General features: G+C 43.0%; 2 protein-coding genes across 2 annotated transcripts in view; one reads left to right on the forward strand and one right to left on the reverse strand.

Moving 5' to 3' along the window:
• Window positions 1-2,697: 2,697 nt before the first annotated feature.
• On the reverse strand, window positions 2,698-23,745 carry LOC126490504 (zinc finger protein OZF-like). Its single transcript, XM_050125462.1, has 6 exons — window positions 23,379-23,745; window positions 15,176-15,265; window positions 14,375-14,501; window positions 11,702-11,773; window positions 11,135-11,214; window positions 2,698-9,780 (listed from the first exon to the last, which is right to left on the reverse strand). The coding sequence occupies exons 2-6, from the start codon at window positions 15,206-15,208 to the stop codon at window positions 8,470-8,472; spliced, it is 1,623 nt and encodes a 540-aa protein (XP_049981419.1). The 5' UTR covers window positions 15,209-15,265; window positions 23,379-23,745; the 3' UTR covers window positions 2,698-8,469.
• Window positions 21,811-23,845, forward strand: part of LOC126490539 (uncharacterized) — a 30,562-nt gene continuing 28,527 nt past the window's right edge. The window contains exons 1-2 of the mRNA XM_050125518.1: window positions 21,811-21,856; window positions 23,312-23,845. Coding sequence (XP_049981475.1) covers window positions 21,811-21,856; window positions 23,312-23,845 — 580 coding nt within the window. The remainder of the gene's footprint in view (window positions 21,857-23,311) is intronic.

A 23,845-nucleotide genomic window follows, 5' to 3' on the forward strand; every position in this document is an offset into this window, starting at 1 on the left:
GGGTGCTTGCCTAGCATGGCTGAAACTCTGGGAGAAGCTAGAGGAGGATCAGAAGCTCATCCTCCATGGCACTGAGGTTGAGGCTAGCCAAAGCTATATTATATATTAGATGCTTTCTGAAAAAAAAAAAACAAGGACAAAAATTGATCTTAGATTCCACAATTTCATCGTTGTATTTGGGCTTACTTTTCTTCTGATTCATGTTTTAAGTTCATTAAGACCCTTTTCCCCTCATGGAAAGAGAGTTTCATGATCTAGTTCAGGCCAGCCAGAAAATTGTAACCATCCTGCCTCACTTGCTTGACTGCTGAGATTACAGGTACCCTTCACCATACCGGACTCATTCTGGCTGCTTAAATCCTATGAGGACTATCCATACCTGTTTCATCAGGCAACTCACAAAACTTGGTGCAGCATGCAAGTTCCCTTCATTTTTAAAATGACATTTATTGGGGGGAGGTGATGGCAGGTGCACTGTTGCCATGACAGTTCTCTTCCACCATCACGTGGGTCCAAGAGTTGAACTCAGTTCAAGCATCTTTACCCACTAGGCCATCCTGGAGTATGCAAGTTTAGGGAACATTCTGTGGGTTCTAATTTCAAAGCCTTTTTTTTTTTTTTGGTTTTTCGAGACAGGGTTTCTCTGTGGCTTTGGAGCCTGTCCTGGAACTAGCTCTGTAGACCAGGCTGGTCTCGAACTCACAGAGATCCGCCTGCCTCTGCCCCCGAGTGCTGGGATTAAAGGCGTGCGCCACCATCGCCCGGCCTCAAAGCCTTTAAAGGCAGTATTTTGTAAAGAGAAAGGAACCAGTAGCGTGGGAGATGGGAGGACCAGACAGGGAAATGACAGTAAATATGAGCAAAACATATGATGTATATGTATGAAAATATCCCAGTGAAACCCATCATTTGTTACCTTTTTTCCCCCAAGGTGGGGAAGCACGTGTGGAAGTCAGGGGACTCCTGGAGGACATTGGTTCTATTTTTCCACTATGTAGGTCTTAGAGATTGACTGCTAGTCAACAGGCTTCAAGGAGAACACCTTTACCTATTGAGCGATCTTGCTGGCCTAAAACCCACTGTTTCATATAATAATTTACACATTTTCTCTTCCTGTGCGGTGCAGCTGACATGAGTGTGTATGTATGCACATGCGAGAGCAAAGCAGGCCAAGCGTGATGAGCTCTTTCCCTGGAGACAGGGTTTCCGCCCTGAATTGAAAGTTCACCTACTCCATCTCCAGTGCTGGGGTGAACGGTGTGCACAGCCACACTCAGCATTTGATGCATGTGCTGAGATCCAAGCTCAGGTGCTTATGCTTGCAGAAACGCAATCTTACCCATCCGATCACCTCCCAGCTTCCGTTCTTTCTACAAAATGCCTCTTTGGTACCATTTGTATCCGTCCTTGAGGCTGGACTGTATGAAAAGTGGTGTTCTAAGGGTCCAGTGTGTCTCATGGCTAAAAACTACCTAAAGGTCAGGAACATGTAAAATGACAGGGGGAAGACATGTCTTTCTCACTGGGCATTAAAACATCCCCGTTCAGCCGGGTTATGGTGGCACACGCCTTTAATCCCAGCACTTGGGAGGCAGAAGCAGGCGGAGCTCTGAGTTTGAGACCAGGCTGGTCTACAGAGTGAGTTCCAGGACATCCAGGGTTACACAGAGAAACTCTGTCTCTAAAAGCAAAAACAAACAAACAAACAAACAAGATAACAACAACAACAACAACAACAAAAGCCCCAAACATCCCCTTCAATGCTTTTGTCTAAATGGAAGTACTCTATTTTATGCCTATAGGGAGAAAAAGAAGATTAGACATAAATTCTGTCATCAGTAGACTAAGTATCAAAATTGAAACTACAATGCACACAAGTGTATGGGTAGACCCCTGTAATCCCAGCATTTAGAAAGAGAAAGCAGGAGCTAGAGAGATGGTCCAGCAGTTAAAAGCATGCACCGCTCCTGCAAAGGACCCAAGTTCTGTTCTCAGCACCCATACTGGGCAGTTCAGAACTGCCTGTAACACCAGCTCCATGGGATCTAACACCTCAGGCCTCTGTTGCACCTGTACCCACCCACACACAGATGGCACACATATACATACTTTTAAAAAATTAAAATTTATTATTTTATTTTATTGGAATTTGCTTGTATGTATGTGTGAGGGTGTTGGATCCTGGATTATAGACAGTTGTAAGCTTCCATGTGGGTGCTGGGAACTGAACCCAGGTCCTGTGGAAGAACAGTCAGTGATCTTAACCACTGAGCCATTTCTCTAGTACCTGTTGTTTCATTTTTTAAGACAGAGTTTCACTATGTAACTTTATCTGTACTAGGCTAGCCTTGAACTCACCAGAGATCTACCTGCTTTTGCCTCCCAAGTACAGTGATTAAAGATGTGCACCATTATGCCTGCTCCACCCCCCCAAAAAAAGAACTTTAAAAAATCTTTTAAAAAATGAAAGTAGAAGCTGGGCGGTGGTGGCGCACGCCTTTAATCCCAGCACTTGGGAGGCAGAGGCAGGTGAATCTCTGTGAGTTCGAGGCCAGCCTGGTCTACAAGAGCTAGTTCCAGAACAGGAACCAAAAAGCTACAGAAAAACCCTGTCTCAAAAAAAAAAAAAAAAAAAAAAAAAAGAAAGTAGAATCAGGAAGATTACAATTTCAGTGTCATCCTGAGCTCCATAGTGAGTTTGAGACATCCTGGGGTACCCTGTCAAATAAGAGACTGCCTCAAAAAAAAAAAAACATAAAACCTCAAACTCTTTTAAAACAATGTATAAAAGGCATTACAATAGGACACATTTAAAGTTATCAAGAAAACTTCTGAAATCACAGAAATAGTTGGAGAAATTTGGGATACCCAAATTAAGAAACCCTTAAGATACTATCACATGCAAACTTGTACTGCCTCATGGAAATCAGTGTGGCAGTTCCCCAAGAGCTGGGAACAGAAGGACCTCAAGATCCAGCTACAGCAATCTTGGACATATCTCAGAAGCCTGTATCTACACCCTTCTACAGAGACACTTGCTCATCCATGTTCACTGCTGCCCTATTCATAATCACCAGAAATTAGAAACAACTTAGATGTTCCTCCACAGAAGACTGTGATAAAGAAAATATGGAACACTTACACAATGAAATATTACTCAGCTGCTAAAAATAAAACAACAATAAAAAATAAACATGAAATCATGAAATTGGCAGGTGAATCGTCCTGAAGTAACCCAGACCCAGAAAGATAAATAAGGTATGTGTTATCTTATATATGGACATTGCCTGTTAAATAAACCAAGCTACAATCCGAAGACCCAGAGAGGTTAAGTATGAAGGAAAGGACTAGTGAGGGGGACAACGCAAGGGTCTCTATGGGAAGGAAAATAGGATAGATAGTTATAGATGGAAGGAGGCAACTGGAACGGGGAGATCGAACAGGGAGAACAGGGTAAAGGGGGGAATATGGGGAGAGACCGGTGTTTTGAAAGAGATGGCCCCGAAAGGGAGTGGCACAGTTCGAAGGTGTGACTTATTGGAGTAGATATGGCCTTATTAGAGGAAGTGTGTCACTGTGGAGGCGGACTTTGAGGTCTCATATATGCTCAAGCCATGCCCAGTGAGACAGTTCACTTCCTGTTGCCTGTGGATCAAAGATACAGACTTCTCAGTTCCTTATCCAACACTGTGTCTTATCTAGCTGCACACTGCCATGTCCAACCATGATGATAATGACCTGAACCTCTGAACTGTAAGCCACCCAATGAACTGTTTTCCTTTTTAAGAGTTGCCGTGGTCAGGGTGTCTCTTCACAGCTAAAGAAACCCAAACTAAACAGACAGCTAAAACTAATGGCAATTTGAGAGGTCATATAGAAAACTAATACAGTAGAAACTCCCTATCTTATCTTCACATCTCTCTGTGTACACACACACACACACACACACACACACACACACATCTTATCTTCATATACATGAATGGAATCACCAAATAACTGGGGAGACAAAGTTGTAACTCGAAATCTCTTGTCACTAAATGAAACTTCAAGCTCTGAGAATGGGGAACATCTAATCAAGTTGTTGCCAATGGCTTCATGGAAACCCCAAACAACCCAGACTATTGCCAAAGCTATTGTTTGCTCTCGAGAAACAGATGGTTTCAGCTTTGTTGCTGAAAACATCTATATAACTCATCGAACATAGTGAAGTTGAGCTGGTGCCTACTTAGAGCCCTCATTCCTACTGACTAGTTTCCTGGTACTGGAAGGTAACTCTGCATCCTACCAAAGCAGAAAGGTAACCACCAACCCAGCTATAAACACTTGAGTCTACAATGGTGACCTTTGGCAATGTACACTGGTATAATAGCAGACAAAGCTTGTGGAACTAGTCAACCACTATCTGACTAGATTGAAGGCCTCCTCCATGAGATGGAATCCATCCCCAACACTGCTCAGGTGGCCAAGAACTTGAGATTAGATAGACCATGGACTTGCATGAAGACCAAATTCTACTGTTCTGCAAAAGGAATGTAGCAATAAAACGACTCCTAGCAACATTCTGTCATACTTAAAGATCAGTATCTTGCTCAGTCATCATCAGAGATCACACAGCTGATGGAAGCAAACACAGAGACCCACAACTGGAGAATGTGCGGAGAGGGAGAGACCCTGGAATACTCAGTCCTAAATGGAATGTCTCCATCAAATACCTCCCCTGGGGGACTGAAGAACACTAAGGAATCAAGGCCTTCTAAACACAGCAGGACTGACACACACATAAACCAGAGACTGTGGCAGCATGCACAGGGCCTGCATAGGTCTAAACCAGACTGCATCTGTCCAGTGGTGAAAGGCTAAGTGGACACAGGCCCCCATCTCTAAAACAGAAGCTGTTTCCAATTGATAACCACGCCAAAGGAAGAAATAGTTCTCTCCAATGGAGTCCCACTGGGCAAACAAAACACTCTTAAGGGCAGGCTCCATGCCCAGCAGTAGATGGCCAACACAAAACCCAATGGCACTATTGGAGGGTAGTTTTTGTCCCATCTTAAAGCTCTCTGCATATATATTGGTTCCCAACTTTGTGTTTGTATGGCTTTCTATGTGTGTGGGTGTGTTGCTCTGCATCTGCTTCTTGTGCCTTTCTTTAGCTCCTTCTCTTCTGAATGTTGGTTTGCTTACATCTTATTTTACTGTTACTTCTTAGTGCCTTTGAGGGGGTTGTTTAGTTTGAGACAGGGTCCCAATATGTAAATTTGTCCTGAAACTCGTTACGTAGACTAGGCTGGTCTCAAACTCACAAAGATCCTGAGTACTGAGATTAAAGGCACATGCCACTACCTCTATCTGAGTGAGAGGGAAGGAGGGGGAGGATCTGGGAAGAGTTGGGGGAGGAAAACCTTAATTAGAATATAATGTATGAGAAATATCTATTTTCTTTTTTTAAAGATTTATTAATTATGTATACAATATTCTTTCTGTGTGTATGCTTGAAGGCCAGAAGAGGGCACCAGATCTCATTACAGATGGTTGTGAGCAACCATGTGGTTGCTGGGAATTGAACTCAGGACCTCTGGAAGAACAGCCAGTGTTCTTAACCTCTGAGCCATCTCTCCAGCCCCCCAAAATATCTATTTTTAATTAGAAAATAGGAAAAAATATATGACCACAAGAATAAAAACCTCTAAGATGGAAACTCCTACAGCACCCCCCACTGCACCTCCAAAATTTTAAATGATGTGGTTTACTCCTTGCACATTGGAGGCTGACAGTAGACAAAATGAGTTCCAGGACAGTCTGGATGGACTACAGAGCAAGACCATATTATCAGAAAGGTGTGTGTGGCTAGGCAGTGGTGGCACATGACGCCTTTAATCCCAGCACTCGGGAGGCAGAGGCAGGAGAAGCTCTGTGAGTTTGAGGCCAGCTAGTTCCAGGACAGGCTCTAAAACTACAGCAAAACCTTGTCTTGAAAAACCAAAAAAAAAAAAGAAAGAAAGAAAGAAAGAAAGAAAGAAAGAAAGAAAGAAAGAAGAAGGGTGTGTGGTGGGGAAATGTGGAGCTAGGGACATAGCTCAGTCGTAGATTGACTGTCAATAACAAGAAAGAGAACCAAACAACAACAAAAAACCCAACCAAATAGAAAACAAAACAAAACCCTACAATTATGAAGTAATTCAAGTTGTCTAAGTCTTAAATTAAAAACATAAAGGGAACAGCAAGATGGCTCAGCAAGGACATGTGCTGCTTAGCATGACAACATCTGAGCTGGATCCCTGGAATGCGTATGGTGGAACTGCCTACTGCAAGTTGTCTTCTGTTATAAACCATGAAAGTGTTGCCTTCCACAAAATCAAAATGCACGATGCTGGGCGGTAGTGGTGCACGCCTTTAATCCCAGCACTCAGGAGGCAGAGGCAGGTGGATCTCTGTGAGTTCGAGGCCAGCCTGGACTACAAAGGGAGTTCCAGCATAGCCAGCGCTAAACGGTGAAACCTGTCTTGAAAAACAAACCAAAACAACAACAAAAGTGCAGTAGAGTGGCAGCTATACCCCAGGCACTGCCCAAAGCACACCAAACAACACAGAGAATATCAACTATGAAGAGATGGTTGCCATGAGCATCTATGAGAAGCCATACTGGTGCCTGATTAACTGAAGTTTCTTATGCATTGCACTGAGCAAGGGCGCAGAATGACACACCATCCAGACCTATAGAGGCAAAAACAGAGTGAAGGAGGCGAGGATGTAAGCAAGCAAAGAAGTATTAGGCACAATATTACTGAAATTTCCACCAAGAAGAAAAAGTATGGCTGGAAAAAATTTTTTAAGATCAATCATTTTGAATAAATCTAATGAGTAAGAATATAGACGATGTCTCTATTTCTCTTCAGCTTTCTTTGATCTAGACTGATTTAGGATATGGGACATATAGGTTGGGTGTGTTCCCAGAGAAGAATAGGGTTCAGGACTCTAGATTGATTTTCTTTTTACAAAGACTTCATTATTCATGTGTCTGTATGTGTACTTGCACATGAGTATCCAGGGACCACAAGAAGGAGCCTGATCCCCTGGGGCTCCAGTTACAGGCAGTTGTGAACATCTCAGTGTGAGTGCTGGGAACAGAACTCTGGTCCTCTGGACTAGCAGCAAGTATTCTGAACCACACGGCCACCTCTTCAGCCTCTGATTGCTTTGAATATGAAAACTGTGGGCCGGTGCGATGGCTCAGTGAGGAAAGGTGCTTGCCAAGCTGTGCCTGACAGCCTGAGTTCTATCCCTGGGACCCACATGGTGGAAGAATTGAGCAGATTCCTGCAAACTGTCTTCTGATCTCCATATGTGCACTGTAACACGTACACCTATTCCATTCCCACCACACACACACACACACATAGAAAACCACCACGAATTTAAAATGACTATAAAATACATGCTCCCAAGCACTTGAGCTATTTGTAATCTTGAGGACTTACCAGAACCTGGGAGGGATTGTATTATGATTGTATCTGAAATTCACATACCGATGGCTTGGTCCCCAGGGCTGCAGTGTTCAGTGTGAGATGTGCAAGGTCACAAGGGCTCTGGCCTCACTGAAGACTGAGCCATCTATAGATTCACAGCCTAATGTGTTCGGGTAAAAAGCTTTGCTAGTCTGTTTGCTTAGCTATTTATTTATATCACCTTTTACCTAAAAGTTGTGAAAGAACAAGGACATTCTAAAGACCATGAGAACCGTATTATGAAATGCAGTTGCTGGAAGTTATTATAAGCTAGCATGTTTAATAGTATAAGCCAACTAGAGAATCTACACTAAAACAATGTTTATATTCCACAAGTCTTATCACCAGCTTGCTACCCAGAAGTTGTAACAACCAAGATGAAACGGTGTTGCTTAGAGGAAAGAAAACATATCACTCTAGGGCTATCAGGACAGACATCGAAAGTTCAAAATAAACAGCAGCATCCAACAGGCCTTACTGCTGCCAGCAATCCCACATTTCAGGGCACACAGACAGAATTTCCAGATAGCTGACTTCTCTTGGGTATGAATTATGATTTTTACTAAACACTGAGGATTAAGTTTATGTGACTTTCTAACATTCCTTACTTTCAAAAAGTTTTCTCAACTGCTGGAACTAATGAATTAAAAGTACTTAGCAGGACTACAGCCTTCTGTATGTCTTATATCAGTGTATTTCCCTTTACTGCAAAGTCTCACATGTTTAATAAGTTCCTAGGAAATAATGTGGGCTTTAGTATTTCTTTCCTTAATTCATGGGGCATCTTGAGTATGGGTTCTTTTATGTTTCCAAAGTAAACTGTCATAATTGGGGCTGTTCCACACTGGTTTCTTAATAGGGTAAGTTCCAGTCTGATGAAATCAAGATACAAGGGACTAAGGATATTTGACATTCTTCCTACCTGAAGTGATTCTATTCACCATGAGGTACTAGTGTTCGGTTAGTAGGTGAAATCTGCTGTAGCCTTCCCTACATTCTCAGCGAAAGGTTTCTCTCTAGTGTGGATTTTTCCATGATGGATGAGGTTCGAGGATGAAGTGAAGGTTTTCTCACATTCCGTACACTCATAGGGCCTCTCCCCAGTGTGAGTTCGGATATGTTCAGTTCGGCTTGAGGAAGTAGTGAAATCTTTGCCACAATACTTACACTTATAGGGTTTTGTTCCGGTGTGAATACGAATGTGTTTAGTAAGGTACGAAAAATACTGAAAGGACTTCCCACATACATCACATTCAAATGGTTTTTCCACCGTGTGGGTTTTTAAATGGTCATGCAGCAGATTGTACCTACGGTAGGCTTTCCCACATTCTTTACACTCGTAGGGCTTGTCTCCAGTATGAATGGTTAGATGTTTGCGTAAGTACGAGGAGTTGAGGAAGGCTTTCCCACACTCCTTACATATGCACGGTCTCTCTCCACTGTGCGTTCTCAAGTGCCTACGCAGGTATGAGGAAGCATGGAAGACTTTCCCACATTCCCCACATATATGAGGCATCTCTCCACTGTGAGTTTTTCTTATATGGTTATGTAGGTATGAGGAATTGAGGAAGGCTTTTCCACACTCCTTGCATATATAGGGTCTCTCTCCACTGTGAGTTCTCACATGTCTACGGAGATTCGAGTAAGAATGAAAGGCTTTCCCACATTCCCCACATATATAGGGCCTCTCTCCACTGTGAGTTCTTCCTATGTGGTTCCGTAGGTACGAGGAAGTCAGGAAGGCTCTTCCACACTCCTTACATATGTAAGGTCTCTCTCCACTGTGAATTCTTACATGTTGACTAAGGCGTGGGGAGGAAGCAAAGGCCTTCCCACACTCTTTACACGCAAAGGGTTTTTCTGAAGCATGAGTTGATATATGTGTTATAAGGCCTGAGCGCTTAGCAAAGGCTTTCCCACAATCCTTGCATTTATATGGTTTCTCTCCAGTATGAGTTCTAAAATGTTCCACTAGCCTCGAGTAGGTAGTGAAGGCTTTCCCACATTCCTTACATTCATAGGGTTTTTCTCCGGTGTGACTTCGTAAGTGTCTATTAAGATTTGAAGAACGTCCAAAGGCTCTTCCACAGATCTTACACGGATACGTTTTGATGGTGTGCATTTGAACAGAGGCGTCCTGACCCGAGTGAGTAAGATGTTCAGTGTAGCAAGTGCTGTGAGTTTTCACTTCTGTCTTGAAATATGAATGCTCACTGAAGATCTCTCCACACTGTACATAGTAACAGAGTTCTCTTGCACTGTGGCTTCTGACCTGTTGATAAAGGGATGACTTATCGTTAGAGAAATTTTCAGACTCACTGAAGGACTCCACTTAAGTGAAGGCAGAAAGATGATGATTTTTGCCATTTTGACTATATGCAAGACTCTTATCCTAAAGTCTAGAACCATCGGTTTTAATTTGGAAAGATGCCTTAGTCTTTTGGTAGTTTTGTTTTTGAGACAGGTTCTTACTATGTAGCCACAGCTGGCCTGAAGCTCAATGTGTAGAGAAGGCTGGCTTTAAACTCACAGAGCTCCACTTGCCTCTGCCTTCTGTATGGTGGACTTAAAGGAAGGTATGTGCCACCACACCTGACCCCTGGCCTTTTGTTCTTCTTTTTTTTTTTTTAATTGAGAAGGTGCCTCTCTATTAAATAGACCGGGTTAGCCTCAAACTCAGAGATCCATCCGACTTTGCCTCCCGAGTACTCAGATTAAAGGTGTGAACCACCATGCTTGGCTTTGCCCGAGCATATTAACGAAATTATTTTAAGATTCTCAGAAATCAGTAATATATGTGCAGGAATCAGTACTGAGGAGGACTCTATCACTCCAAGTTTTGATCTAGATCCTAAGACATTTTTCTTGGTAGGGTGAATATCACTTCTCTTATTTTTATCATTTGTGCTGATTTTCTACAAAATTCCCAATCTTTCCTGAGTGTGGTAAATAAGAACTCTCCTGGTTAACATCACCAACACTGTTCTCTCCTGTTGCTATGAACGAATGATAAAGTATGTTCAACTTTTTAATAGCATCTTTAGAATTTCTGCTTCCTTTCAAATACAAAGATGCAACAGTAGTTGCCATTTGATATAAGCTCAAAATAATTGTTAAGATATAAACAAATTGCCTTAAAAGCTAGTATCTAGTTACACATGTGGGGCCATGAACTTGTGGGATCTCTCTCTGTTATGCTGGGTGACAGATGCAGACTTCACTGAGTTGGAATTTTAGGTCTTCATCGTCTAGAGAGTGAACACCAGGCCATCCATACGTATGCATATGTATGCACACTGCCATATGCATAAAGAGGTAAGGGGACACCGGGAGAGCCCCTTTTCTCCTCCTACCATGCGGGTTCTGTGGATCAAGCTCATGTTGTCAGACTTTACCCACTGAGCCATCTTGGCCAGAGGGATCTCTTAAAGAATAGGTTTGTTTGTTTGTTTTTTAAAAGAATAGGTTTTATGATCAGTTTGGGTCACCCAAAAATTCATTATATTCAAAATGTTTCTTAGATATACTGCTGCTCTCTCCTGAGTGCATGCTATTTGGCTTTCTACAAGGGAATTCACAAGCGCCTAGGAATGAAGGAAATAACAAATATCTTTAGTCAGTCTTACTGGTTGTATTCCACTGGGAGTCTGTCCCCCCAAAAACTGACGCAGTGTTGACTCTTTGGTGCCAAGTGGCATTTCCCATTCTGGAAGTAAACAGAAAAACAAAATGAAGAGTTAGCCAAAACAAACAAACAAACAAACAAACAAACAGTCACAAAGTTAAATGACATAGGGCTTTTTTGACTGTTTCTACTGAACCTGGCTAAGAAAAAAGAAAAGTGTGATCATTTTGACCAGGTCAATAAATTGACTACACTAAGGATGCGAGCTTTAAATGGTTTATTTCAAACTGACTCTTTGAAAATTAAAACTCATGGCAAACAAGAACTGTACTATTAGGGCTGCAAAGTAGCAAAGATCTGAGCAAAGAATATAAACAACAACAATAAACACCAAACACAATAGGTCATTTCGCAAAACTACAGGAACATCTGAGAAGGCAAAAAGTAAGAGCCTATGAAATAAAGGGTTCTGTGCCCTTTCAGGTGCATGGCCCACACTTAAAGCCATCAGGTGCATCTTAAAAAGACTTCCCATTTAATTCTTAACACATTCTTCACAAGCACTCACCTTGCAGATCTTCTCTATGCAAATCCTCTTCTTCCAGCCAGGAGATCAGACTGGGTTTGATGACCTCGCATCCTGATACATGGCCAAGTGCATTCATGGAGGAAGTTCATGCAAAAGAGTACAAAAGTCAGCATAATTCAGGAGCTGTTTGGGTTTCTGTTTCTGTTTTTTGGACAGGGTATCACTATGTAGTCCTGGAACATGATATGTAAACCAGGATGGCCTCAAACTCATAAAAAGCTGTCTGTCTTCCTCCTGAGTACTTTGATTTAAGGTGTGTGCCATCATGCCAGCCATGAAGCTATGCTTCTAATGAAACCAGGGCAGTTATTTCAGAGAGGTTAACAAGCAAATGCTGCCTCTTCTATGCCCTGATTACCGCTGAACTGACACCACAGTTGATGATTATGTACACTCTAAGAAAACACTAACACTTCAGGTCAAATAGAAAGCAAAGTGAAACAAAGATAATTTTACTTCCAAACAGCAGGCTACAGAGCATCAGATTCTATAAGTAGGATGTACTCTTTTTTGACTCAGTATATCAAAGGAAGAGAATGACATTTCTTTTTTTTTCTTTTTTTTAATTTTTAATTTATTTATTTATTAAAGATTTCTGCCTCCTCCCCGCCACCGCCTCCCATTTCCCTCCCCCTCCCCCGATCAAACCCCCTCCCTCCCTCCGAAGAGCAATCAGGGTTCCCGGACCTGTGGGAAGTCCAAGGACCACCCACCTCCATCCAGGAATGACAACATTTCTATATTTTTCTTTCTCGTTCTCACTTTTCTTTTTGGGGGCGCAGTGCTGAGAATTAAACACAGGGACTAGCACAGAACACCCAACTCAATAAATTTGACTTTTAAATATTTATTTATTTGAGACAGGGTCTCACTGTGAGTTCTAGCTGTCCTGGAACTCACTATATAGACTAGGCTGACCTTAAACGCACCAAGACACATCTGTCTCTGCCTCCCAAGTTCTGGGATTAGAGCTAGCACCACTATGTCCAGTCAATGATTGTATTCCTCACAGGGTGATTGGTAGTGACGTCATTCATCTGGCACAGCATTTTGAGAACCACAACAGAAAATGAAAAGACATAGCAAACCCCACTTATTCATGCTTTTACTGTCTGTGGTTAGTTACACACTACCCCCTGTCCTGGAAATATTAAATATAAATTTCCAGAGAAGACCCATCATCGCACGTCATTCTGAGTAGCATCACAGAATCTCACACCACTCTTCTGTTCTGCCCTGAACGCAAATCACCCTTTGCCACAGCCACACTGAGCCTGCTGCCTGCTCCACGCCATTCAGTATCTTTCTGAGTAGCTTGCCTGTTGCACCACAGCAGCACCTGCCAGGCAAGGTGGCACAAACCTTGGGAGGCAGAGGCAGCTTGAGTTAGAGTTCCAGGTCAGCCACAGTGAGAATCCACCTCAAAACAAACAAAAAGCAGCATGGCCACACTTATGCTCATGTGGCTCTCACGTTACTAATGGCCTCAAAGACAACAGTAGTCTCGATGGCAATTCAGATCAGGCCAAGGAGAAGTTGTAAAATGTGGGAGGGAAACCTCTATGTTAGGGTTGCTAATATTTATTCTTAGGAGTTTTCTTTCGTCTTTCTTCTTTCTTTCTTTCTTTCTTTCTTCCTTTCTTTCTTTCTTTCTTTCTTTCTTTCTTTCCTTCCTTCCTTCTTTCTTTTTCTTTTCTTTTTCCTTTTTTCTTTTTGATTTTTCAAGATAGGACTTCTCTGTGTAACAGCCCTGGCTGTCCTGGAAGTAGCTCTAGACCAGATTAGCCTCAAACTCACAGAGATCTTTCTGCCTCTGCTTCTGAGTGCTGGGATTAAAGCCGTGTGCCACCACACTTGGCTCAGAAGTTTTATTTCTTATTTGGGTATTTTGCTTTCACGTATATGTGTAGTATGTGTACACAATCCCCCGAGGCCCGAAGAGGCAGCCAATCTGGAACTGAATTTACAGCAGCTCAAGGTTGTGAGCTGCTACCTGGGAGCAGGGAACCAAGCCTGGGTCCTTTGCAAGAGCAACAAGTGCTTTGAACTGCTGAGCCATCTCTCCAGCCTAATGCTAATTCATATCTACTCTCAAGAAGTTTCCAGTCAGATGTTATGGTAAGTATCTATGATCCCAGCACTTGGAAAGTGGAGACAAGAAGATCAGGACAAGGTCAACCTTAACTACAATGAAATCTTGCTTCCAAAAATTAAATCTCCAATGTGTGAAATCAAGAAAAAGGAACTCGGGGGCTGGAGAGATGGCTCAGTGGTTAAGAGCATTGCCTGCTCTTCCAAAGGTCCTGAGTTCAATTCCCGGCAACCACATGGTGGCTCACAACCATCTGTAATGAGATCTGGTACCCTCTTCTGGCCTGCAGACATACACACAGACAGAATATTGTATACATAATAAATAAATATTAAAAAAAAGAAAAAGAAACTCAAAGTATTAGCTCAACTGTACATACAGTTCAGTTTCACCTACAGTTTTAGGCATCCAATGGGACTCTTGGATCTTATCTCCCACAGACAGACTCAGGACAAAGATTGTGTGTCTGTACTTCCCCTTGCATTTTGATCCTGCAGCACACCCAGGATATGCCATCCTTCTCCTCCCTGAGAAGCCATAAGGAGTGGTGGCAGTCCTACCTGCTGAGGCCAGGTTCTGGTAGTTCTCCAGCATCACCTCTCTGTAGAGGTCTCTGTGAGCCTGATCCAATAAAATCCATTCTTCTTGGGTGAAGTCCACAGCCACATCATCAAAAGTCACCGAGACCTAAATCATACATACACACACACACACACACACACACGCCACACCACACCACACACACACACACACAGAGATTAAGAGAGAGAGAAAGAGAAAGCGAGAGAGATATTGAGTAAACAATAACATGTGTACCAATGTTCTCTCCAGTGAAGCGAGACCTAATATCCACACGGATCTGAGAGCGTCCATTGACTGCCCCAGGACTTGGTGGCCCCAATACCCCTGCCCACATCTACACTCAACTTGTTGATCTGCTCCAGACATTTACAATTAATGACCCTTCTGACAGGTGAGCAGACCTCGCCACAATCAGACTAGAAGTAGAAGCCCTTCTCTCAATTCCTTAAAATATATTTCTCAGCACACTACATATATTACCTTAACAGTAATAGACAAATACTCCAAAAAAAAAAAAAAAAGGACAGACACTAGATCTTCCTTATCATCTGTCAGAATAACTGAACTGGACCTAATTAATGTGCAAAGATTAATTAGTAATTATTGAATCTGGAATGAGTTTTAGGTATTACATCAACCCTATCAGAGTCCCCACTCTCTTAGAAATTCAGCCAGGTACTCAGCTCTTGAGGGGGCTTCTACTTGTTTTAGACTCTGGACGTAAGCCCACCCTGAAGAAGGGGGGACAACAAGGTGGGGTGAGACACAGTCCTACATACCTGGTAACAATTGGTCAGACAATCAGCCACCATCTTCTCTACCTTTATCTTTTCTTCAAGAACAGAGTCTGAGTCCCTGACAAAGAGTTCCTGGAAAAAGACAGAAGACATGAGGATGCAGAGCGGCCTTAAATCTTGTACGCCTTGACATCCTTGACATCATCCTGTCTACCGTAGTTGCCTCTCCTGTGGCTGTGGTAGAATCCTCTGACAAAGCAAACTGAAGGAGGAGATGCCAATTCTGGCTCACAGCCCCAGGGCCCAGTCCATCACGGTGGGAAAAGAAAGGAGCTTCAAGCAGCTGCTCACATCACAGCCACAATCAGGAAGCAGAGAAGCAATGAATGCATTGCTCGGCTCACTGTCCATTACAGACAGCCCAGGATCCTTGCCAACGTTCCGATGGTTCTTCCCCATAAAGTAACCCAATCAAGGTAAGTCTCACAGACCTTCTCAGAGGCCGCCCTAATCTAGACAGTGTGTGCCCAGAGATCTGCCCCCTAGGTGATGCTAGAACCTGTTGATTATGAACAATAACCAGTACACAGCCCTAATATGAAACCCATGTAATCCTGCACACCTGAGAAAACTCACCCATATACACAAACATGATGCCAAAGCAGTCCTATGTCACCTAGAACTGGAAACAAGCGGATGAACCATGCTACCCACTAGGAAAATGTCTCATTTTATAGGGAAGAGAACTTCAAGTCGGAGAGGTGACACCTTATTTTCCCATAGTAATATATCTTATGAGGATTATATAGTACTTATCAAAATACACACACCAAGAGCCAGACTTAGAATCTGCACTGTCATGGTTTGGGTATCGAAATGATCTCACAAATTCACGTGTTGACAGATTGGTAATACAGCAGTGTGTACCTCCTTTGGTAGGAGACTGAATCATGAGAGATCCATCACCAACTGATTAAGTTATGGGCCACATAACATAATGGGCTATTACAAGGTAGCAGAATTTATGGTGTGGGACCTAGACAGAGGAAGTAGGCCACTGAGGATGTGTTTCCGAAGAAAAGATGCTGTTTTCTGCACGGTAGCTCATGTTGTGTTTCTGCTTCCTGTCTGCCATGGGGTGAGTAACTCTCACAGTACCTTTTCCATCATGACCTTCTGCCTTACCAAGGGCTCAGAAACAGGGCCAAGTGAACCTGGACCAAAGCCTCTGAAAGCCAGAGCAATAAACTCTTTTCCTTATACGATGCTGGTGTCAAGTTTTTCTCTGTTTTGAGACAAGGTCTCATGTAGTCTAGGCTAGCCTTCAGCTTGATATGTAGCCAGGGATAAACTTGAATTCCTAATCTTCCTACCGTACCTCTCAAGTGATGGAATTACAGATGTGAACCACCATACCTGGCTTAGAGGGTGCTGGATGAATCCAGGGTCTTGGGCATGCTGGGCAACTGATCTACCAGCGGATCCCAGCTCCAGCGCCAGTGCCAGGCATTTTATCCCAGTGACAGAAAGTTAACATGACCATTCACTAACCTTTGAAGTGGTTAGTGAACTAAACTAAAGTAAACTCAGCAGGGCAGTGTGACTGTCCAGGCCTGGATCATAATCATAGGAATCTTTATTGTTCAGGGGACTTAGATTAGATCCTCTGAAAAGGAACAACAGGTCTAGACATGGAACACATCAGGAGTTGGCATCCCGAAGGTGGAATTGCACAGATGTTCCTTTTGCATGCTAAGGCCACCTCCTTAGGCATCTCAAGGGATGGTGAAACTCTACACTTCATTCGGGGCTATTAGGAGCCTGTTCCAACCAATCATCAAGAAGCAATAGTTCATTACCATACATGAGCTCCCTTTCCACATACGAGGTAAGTGAAAGCTACTATAGACAGTGTACCTTGTAATAGGAGTATTACTAACAACTCTGTCATTTACTAAAGACTAATGTGTGAATATGCAGTATATATTTATATGAACCAGTTGACTAGTATTTTTTAAAACTAATTAGATTTTATTTCGTGTATAGAGGCGTGTCCACCTTGCACAGGTGGAGGTCAGAGAATAATTTAGTTGATTCTTTCCTTCTATTTATATGGATTTGGGGGACTTGGAGTCATGTGGCTTGGGGCAAATGCCTTTACTTGCTGAATCATTTTGCTGGTCCTAGATAAACCTATTTAATTACCCTACCAGCCAATCACAGTAGACCTAGTGGAGAAACAGGTTTAGACACTGCAAGTAACTGTTCCAACGAAAGCAGGAAGTGTTGCAAAGTTCGGATCTTCTGTCGTGTTTTGTTGTCTAAGGCTGAACTAGAGATTCTCCTGCCTCAGTTTTCCAAGTGCTGGGACTAAAGGTATGTGCAGCCATGCCTGGCCTTCCTATTTGTGTCTCAACAGGATCAGAAGTACACCTGAGACCTGTACTGTACAACATATTTATGACTTCCACAAGTACTACCGATCACTTCTGTGAAGTCAGAATTTATTTTTTTTTGAGACAAAAATCTTAGTAGCCAGGCTGACCTTGAACTTGATATAAGACTAAGAATGACTTTTAAGTCTTGATCCTCCTGTTTCCACATCCCAAGTGTTAGAATTACAAATATGCACACCACACCTAGCTGAAGTTAATGTTTCTAAAGGAAGTTTGCTTTGTTAGTTGTTTAAGACTAACCTAGAATTTGAGATGTAGACCAGGCTAGCCTCAGACTTGCAGAGATCCACCTCCCTCGCCTCTCAAGAACTGACATACCAACCTAAACTTTATAATTTTGTGGTGCCCCAGTTAACTGGTGTTTGTTTGTTGTTGTTGCTATTTTTCGATATAATACTCAGAGTCCTGTCCATACTAGGCAGGCACTCTACTGCTGAGCTATACTGCCAGGCTCCAGTTCACCTTTAACAAGTCTTAGCTCACAGATGGACTAACTGAAGAGCAGGCCAATCCTGTGGCTATTTTCCTACTTTCTACATTTGTAACTAGAATGTTGCAAGGAACAGCTTGTTTGTCCAGGCTGCCCAGAACCGAAATAATCACACAGAAACTGTATTAATTAAAATGCTGCTTGGCTCATTAGCTCTAACTTCTTATTGGCTAACTCTTACATATTAATTTAACCCATCTCCATTAATCTGTGTATCACCACGAGGTCGTGGCCTACCAGCAAAAGTCTAGCATGTCTATCTCCAGCATCGGATCCATGGCGTCCCTCTGGCTCCACCCTTCTTTCTCCCAGAATTCAGTTCTGTCTTCCCTGCCTACCTAAGTTTCTTTATTCATTAATGGTAATGACAGCACACAGAGGGGACTCCCACATCATTAGAATATAGACATTCTTGGCTGGCAGAGTCCCTTCAATTAGATGTCTGGCATATAAAGTGGAGGTTTTTGTGATAGAAGCAAAGGTAGTAGCCTACACACTCGGGAGGTTGAGGCAGAAAGATTCCTACAAGTTCCAAGCCAACTGGACCTATGTATCAAGATCCTGTCTCAAAAACCGATGAATCCCCTCCTCATTCTTCACAGAAATAGAAGGAAAAACTATCTTAAAATTTATATGGAACCACCAAAGATCCAGGATAGCCAAACAATCCTGAAGAAGAAGAACACTGGAAGGATTACTATTCTAGATCTTAAAATATATTACAGAGTCAACAGTCATAAAAACAATATGGTACTGGCACAAAAACAGATGTGCAGTAGGCCTAGAGATGGCTCAGATGTTAAGAGCACCGGCTGCTCTTCCTAAGGACCCAGGTTCAATTCCCAGCACCCACATGGCTGCTCACAGCCATCTATAATTCTTGTTCCAGGAGATCTGATGTCCTCATCAGACATACCTGCAGGCAAAACACCAATGTACATGAAATAAAAATAAATAAATTATATTGAAAAAAAGACATGTAGACCAATAGGGGAAAATCAAAGATCCAAATATGAGTGCACATAACTTCAGCCACTTAATATTTGACAATGATAGATAAACATAAGCTGAACAAAGGGACATCTTCAACACGAGGCGCTGGGAAAATTTAATGTCCACATGTAGAAGCACAAAATTAGACCCGTATGTACCACCTTGCACAAAAACTAACTCCGAATGGATCAAAGACCTAAACCTGAAACCTGAGATAATGAAACAGCCAGGAGAAAACACAGGCATTACCCTAATGATGCAGGTGTAGGGAAGGACCTCCTGAATAGTACTCCATCTACCCAGGAATTAACCTTAACAATTACCAAAGCTGAAAGACTTCTGTGCAGCTAAAGAAACAATCAGCTGTGTAAAGACGAAGCCCACAGAAAGGGGAAGAATCTTTGCCCACTGTACATTTGACATAGGATTAATTCCCTGAATATATAAAGAGCTAAGAAGAAAGAAAGGAAGGAAGAAAGAAAGAAAGAAAGAAAGAAAGAAAGAAAGAAAGAAAGAAAGAAAGAAGGAAAACAAAAGAAGCAACAAATGACCCATTCAAAATATGAGCCTGGGACCTGAACAGTTCTCAAAAGAAAAGCAAACAAATAAAGTCTAAAAAAATGTTTATTATCTCTAGCAACTGGGGAAAAGAAAACCAGAACAACTTTGATGGCAAAGTTCAACCGACAACAAATGATGAATAGAGTGTGGGGGAAAAGGAACCTTCCTTCAATGTTGGTGGGATTACAAACTGGTATAGCCACTACGGGAATCAATGTGGAGGATCAATCAATCAATCAATCAATCAATGTGGAGAATCAATCAATCAATCTTTCTCTCTCTGGTTTTTCGAGATAAAGTTTCTCTGTGTAGCCCTGGCTGTCCTGGAACTTGCTCTGTAGACCAAGCTAACCTCAAACTCAGAGATCCTCCTGGCCCTGCTTCCCAAGTGCTGGGATTAAAGGCATGGGTCACCACCACCTGACTCAAGTGTAGAAACTCTCAAAAAGCTAAAAATAAAGCCAGACAGTGGTGGTGCATACCTATAATCCCAGTAATTGGGAGGCAGAGGCAGGTGGATCTCCATGAGTTTGAGGTTATCCTGGTCTACTAATATAGGAAGTCCTTCTGTATATGTGTTGTTTTTATTGATTGATGAATAAAGCTGTTTTGGCCAAAGGCTTAGCAGAGTAAAGCCAGACAGGAAATCTGAACAGAGACAGAGAGAGTAGGAGGAGCTGAGGAGACACCATGTAGCTGCTGAACAAGAAAGTTGTCAGAAACTTACTGGTAAGCCACAGCCTTGTGGTTATACACAGATGACTAGAAATGGGTTAGTTTAAGATATAAACGCTAGCTAGGAATATGCCTGAGCCATTGGTTAAAGAGTGTTGTAATTAATATAGCTTTTGTGTGATTATTCGTATCTGGGCAGCCAGGAAATGAAAGTGCAGTCTCTGTCTGTTTACATAATGGTGCCTAACATTTGGCAACGTACTTCCACATAAAGCCTAACAAAGCTTGTAAAAATTACTTCTAGACCCACAAAAATGGGAGTCAATTGGAACTTGTGGTAGCCACAATTTTTCAGATAGGCTCTGTTTGCTGGCTGTAATCAGACGTGCAGCTTTTCTCAGAGACAGCTTGCTGGTTCATACTGGTGGCACCAATGGCTCTGGCTCTTCTGGGAGGTCCTGCTACAACAGAGCATTTAAATGGGGTTTCTGAGCAGAGTGCTACAAGTAGCTTAATGGTGATATAGACCCTCTGTGTCCCTGGAGCATGGCTCGCAGAGGCAGTGAACACACCTCTACCATACTGGACAGGGTGGAGCCAACAGACAAAGCTGCAGCATTATTGCTAGCCATGCCTCCTTAGCATTTAAAAAAAAAAACAAAGCAAAACAAAACTCTCCTGGTTAGAAAATGATTACAGATACACAATAAGAGATTCAGACAAAAAAGATCTCTGAATGGGACAGTGTTGGGTAAATGTACATAGGCTTAGGACAGAGAAAAGAAAGAGTACAGTCATAGATTAAAGGAGTAAAATAATAAAATATTAAAAAGTAATAGAGTAAAAAAATAAGCCACATATACAGTTACAGGAGGAGACCTTATTCAAAAATAAAAGATGATACCACATTACCCACTTCTCCCTTACCCATGAAAGAGTGGGAGGCAGGCTAGGGAGATAGCTCAGCAGACAGAGGTACTTGCTTGCCTGCTGACAGAGTTCAATCCCCAGGATTCAAAATAGTAGGGGGAACTGCAAGGCGTCCTCTAACCTCCAAATGTCTGCTGTGACGTCTTTTCACACAGGCACAAATATGACAGTACACTAAAAGAAGTTTAAAGTGAGGGGCTGAAGAGATGGCTCAGAGGTTAAGAGCATTGCCTGCTCTTCCAAAGGTCCTGAGTTCAATTCCCTGCAACTACATGGTGGCTCACAGCCATCTGTAATGGGGTCTGGTGCCCTCTTCTGGCCTGCAGGCATACACACAGACAGAATATTGTATACATCCTAAATAAATAAATAAATATTTTTTTTTTTAAAAGAAGTTTAAAGTGTGGGAGACTTAGTGGTGATGTTTTCTAAAGGTCCAGTGCTGTTGTCAAGCAAAGCATTCATTTGAAGATTTCATTTAGGTTATTGCTCCTTATGCCAACCAAAACAAGACATAACACTTAACAGATACTTGAGTTTGGAGCACCTATACGGCCTCCAGCTTCACGCGCATGCCAGAACAAGTTACGACAGCTATAGTAGAAGGGGACTCAGCAGGCAAAGGAGCTTGCCATAGAAGCCTGGAGACCTGAATTCAATCTTCAGAACCTACGAAAAGAATGGACCCCACAAAGTTGCTCTGTGCCAAGCCACACCCATCACATACACATGTATACAAGAAGAATAATTAAAAATCTTAAAGCATATAATACAAGGTTTTCAAGTGACTGATCTGAATCCTTCAGCAGATCCAAAAGATGTCCAAGTGCCAGAAGTCAGGCAACACCTTAGCCTTCTTGGTACTTTAGCACAATCCTTGGCCTTTTGTAAATCTGCTGCCGGAGGCTAGACTCAGAGCCTCCTGCCTGCCAAGTAAGTTCGCTATCCCTGAGCCACACACACTCCAGGCACCATGCCCTCTTTTAAAGATCAACACGTCTGCTTTTGAGAAACAGTTGTGGCTCACAACTAGCACATCACGGGATAACCACAGACACACAGTTACTAGAGAAGAACTGAGTAACGCTGCCCGGACAGCCAAGGAGAATACAGTGCTCATAGGAGCTCTTACCACAGCTTACAGATCTTTCTTCTGGAGTTATGGAGCACGTGGGAAAAAGAGAAAGGAGGAAACACAGGCATTTTTAAACATCCCATGAGCCTTCAATTAGAAATAGCAAAATGTATGACTTTCCTAAAGAATGTGAGACTCTTCAAATATTACCACAGAGCCAGGCATGGTGCTACACACTAGAAATCCCAACAACTGGGAGGTAAAGGCTGGAGGATCAGAAGTTCAGGGTCAGCCTCAACTACATAGCAAGGTTGAGGCCAGCCTGGGTTACAAGACACCCTATTTCAAAGAACAAACAGAAGCCACGGATTTGGATCAGTGAGTAAGACAAAGCCAGAAAACCCAAGTTTTACCTCTAGCACCAGAGATGGTGGAAAGAGAACCAACTCCTGAAAATCGTTCTATGACCTCTGAGCCAGGGTTAGTTCCTGAAATTAAGGATGCAAAGGCCTTCAGCTTCAGGTGAAGAGAGCAGTATTCTCATTTTCACCAGCAGAAAGTCATAGTCCCACTGTATCTATACACTTATGTACAAAATATTCAATGTGTAGCTCACTGAATGAGCAGTTTTATGAGTAGTAAAGTCAAGAGGAGAAGAGGTAAAGAGAGAAAGAAAAGAGAATAAAGAAAGGCAAGGAAAAGGAAGAAAAAAAGAAAAGGAATGACTAAAGAAATAAATATTCAGGGGGGCGTGGTGGCGCACGCCTTTAATCCCAGCACTACGAGGCAGAGGTAGGCGGATCTTCACGAGTTCGAGGCCAACCCGGTGTACACTGCACACAGCGAGTTCCCGTTCAGCGGGGAGAAAAAAAGAAAAAGAAAGAAAAAAAGAAAAGAAAAGAAAAATAAACATTCACACTCACCCCAAACAGAAATGTTACTGCTAGACACCTAAGAGCACTTTTTCTACCCCAATGTCATATGACAGAATTAAACAGATGCCAAAGACAAAGCCACACTCTGCGAGGTAAGATTCCTTCACAAACCCCAGCCCGCGGTGCTCACCCGAGCTCCACAATCAGGGGTGGTGCAGAGGAGGCGGCGGCTGCAGGGCGATGCAGAGCGGCGGAGTTCTGTTCTGGAAGACCGACTAATCTGGAAGGCTGAAGGCGGATTGGGATTTTCTGCAGAGGGGGCCGAGCAGACTGCAAGTTCCTTCCCGGGAGAGCGTCCGCAGCGGCGGAGAGAGGCGAGGTGCACGCCAGATCCGCCGGTCCCGGGCTCCGAGCCTACGACGGCCTCTCCGCGGGCTGCGGACACAGCCACGCCTTACACTGACCCTTCACGGCCGCCGTCGCGCCCCCCTCCTCGACTCCCAGGGAGTAAAGATGGACCAGACGCGAAGAAAGGCACTGCGAACTACAGGACGGAGCCATCGCTAGAAAAAAAGGGGGGCGCTATGTCGGTGTCACTTCCGCTTCCGTCCTGGAGTGTAGCCCGGGAGATTCGGGTCTTGGCCACCCTGGACAGAG

Source organism: Alexandromys fortis, unplaced genomic scaffold (assembly GCF_014885135.2).
Source record: "Alexandromys fortis isolate MF-2015 unplaced genomic scaffold, M_Fortis_MF-2015_v1.1 scaffold_242, whole genome shotgun sequence".
NCBI lineage: Eukaryota > Metazoa > Chordata > Mammalia > Rodentia > Cricetidae > Alexandromys > Alexandromys fortis.

Excerpts from the sequence above, each read along its gene's own strand:
- LOC126490504 (XM_050125462.1), bottom strand. The coding sequence starts at position 15,208 with ATGGTGGCTGATTGTCTGACCAATTGTTACCAG. Across the intron at positions 14,502-15,175 it reads GTCTGACCAATTGTTACCAG|GTCTCGGTGACTTTTGATGA; the intron begins GTATGTAGGACT and ends TGTATGATTTAG. Across the intron at positions 11,774-14,374 it reads CCAGAACCTGGCCTCAGCAG|GATGCGAGGTCATCAAACCC; the intron begins GTAGGACTGCCA and ends GCCATGTATCAG.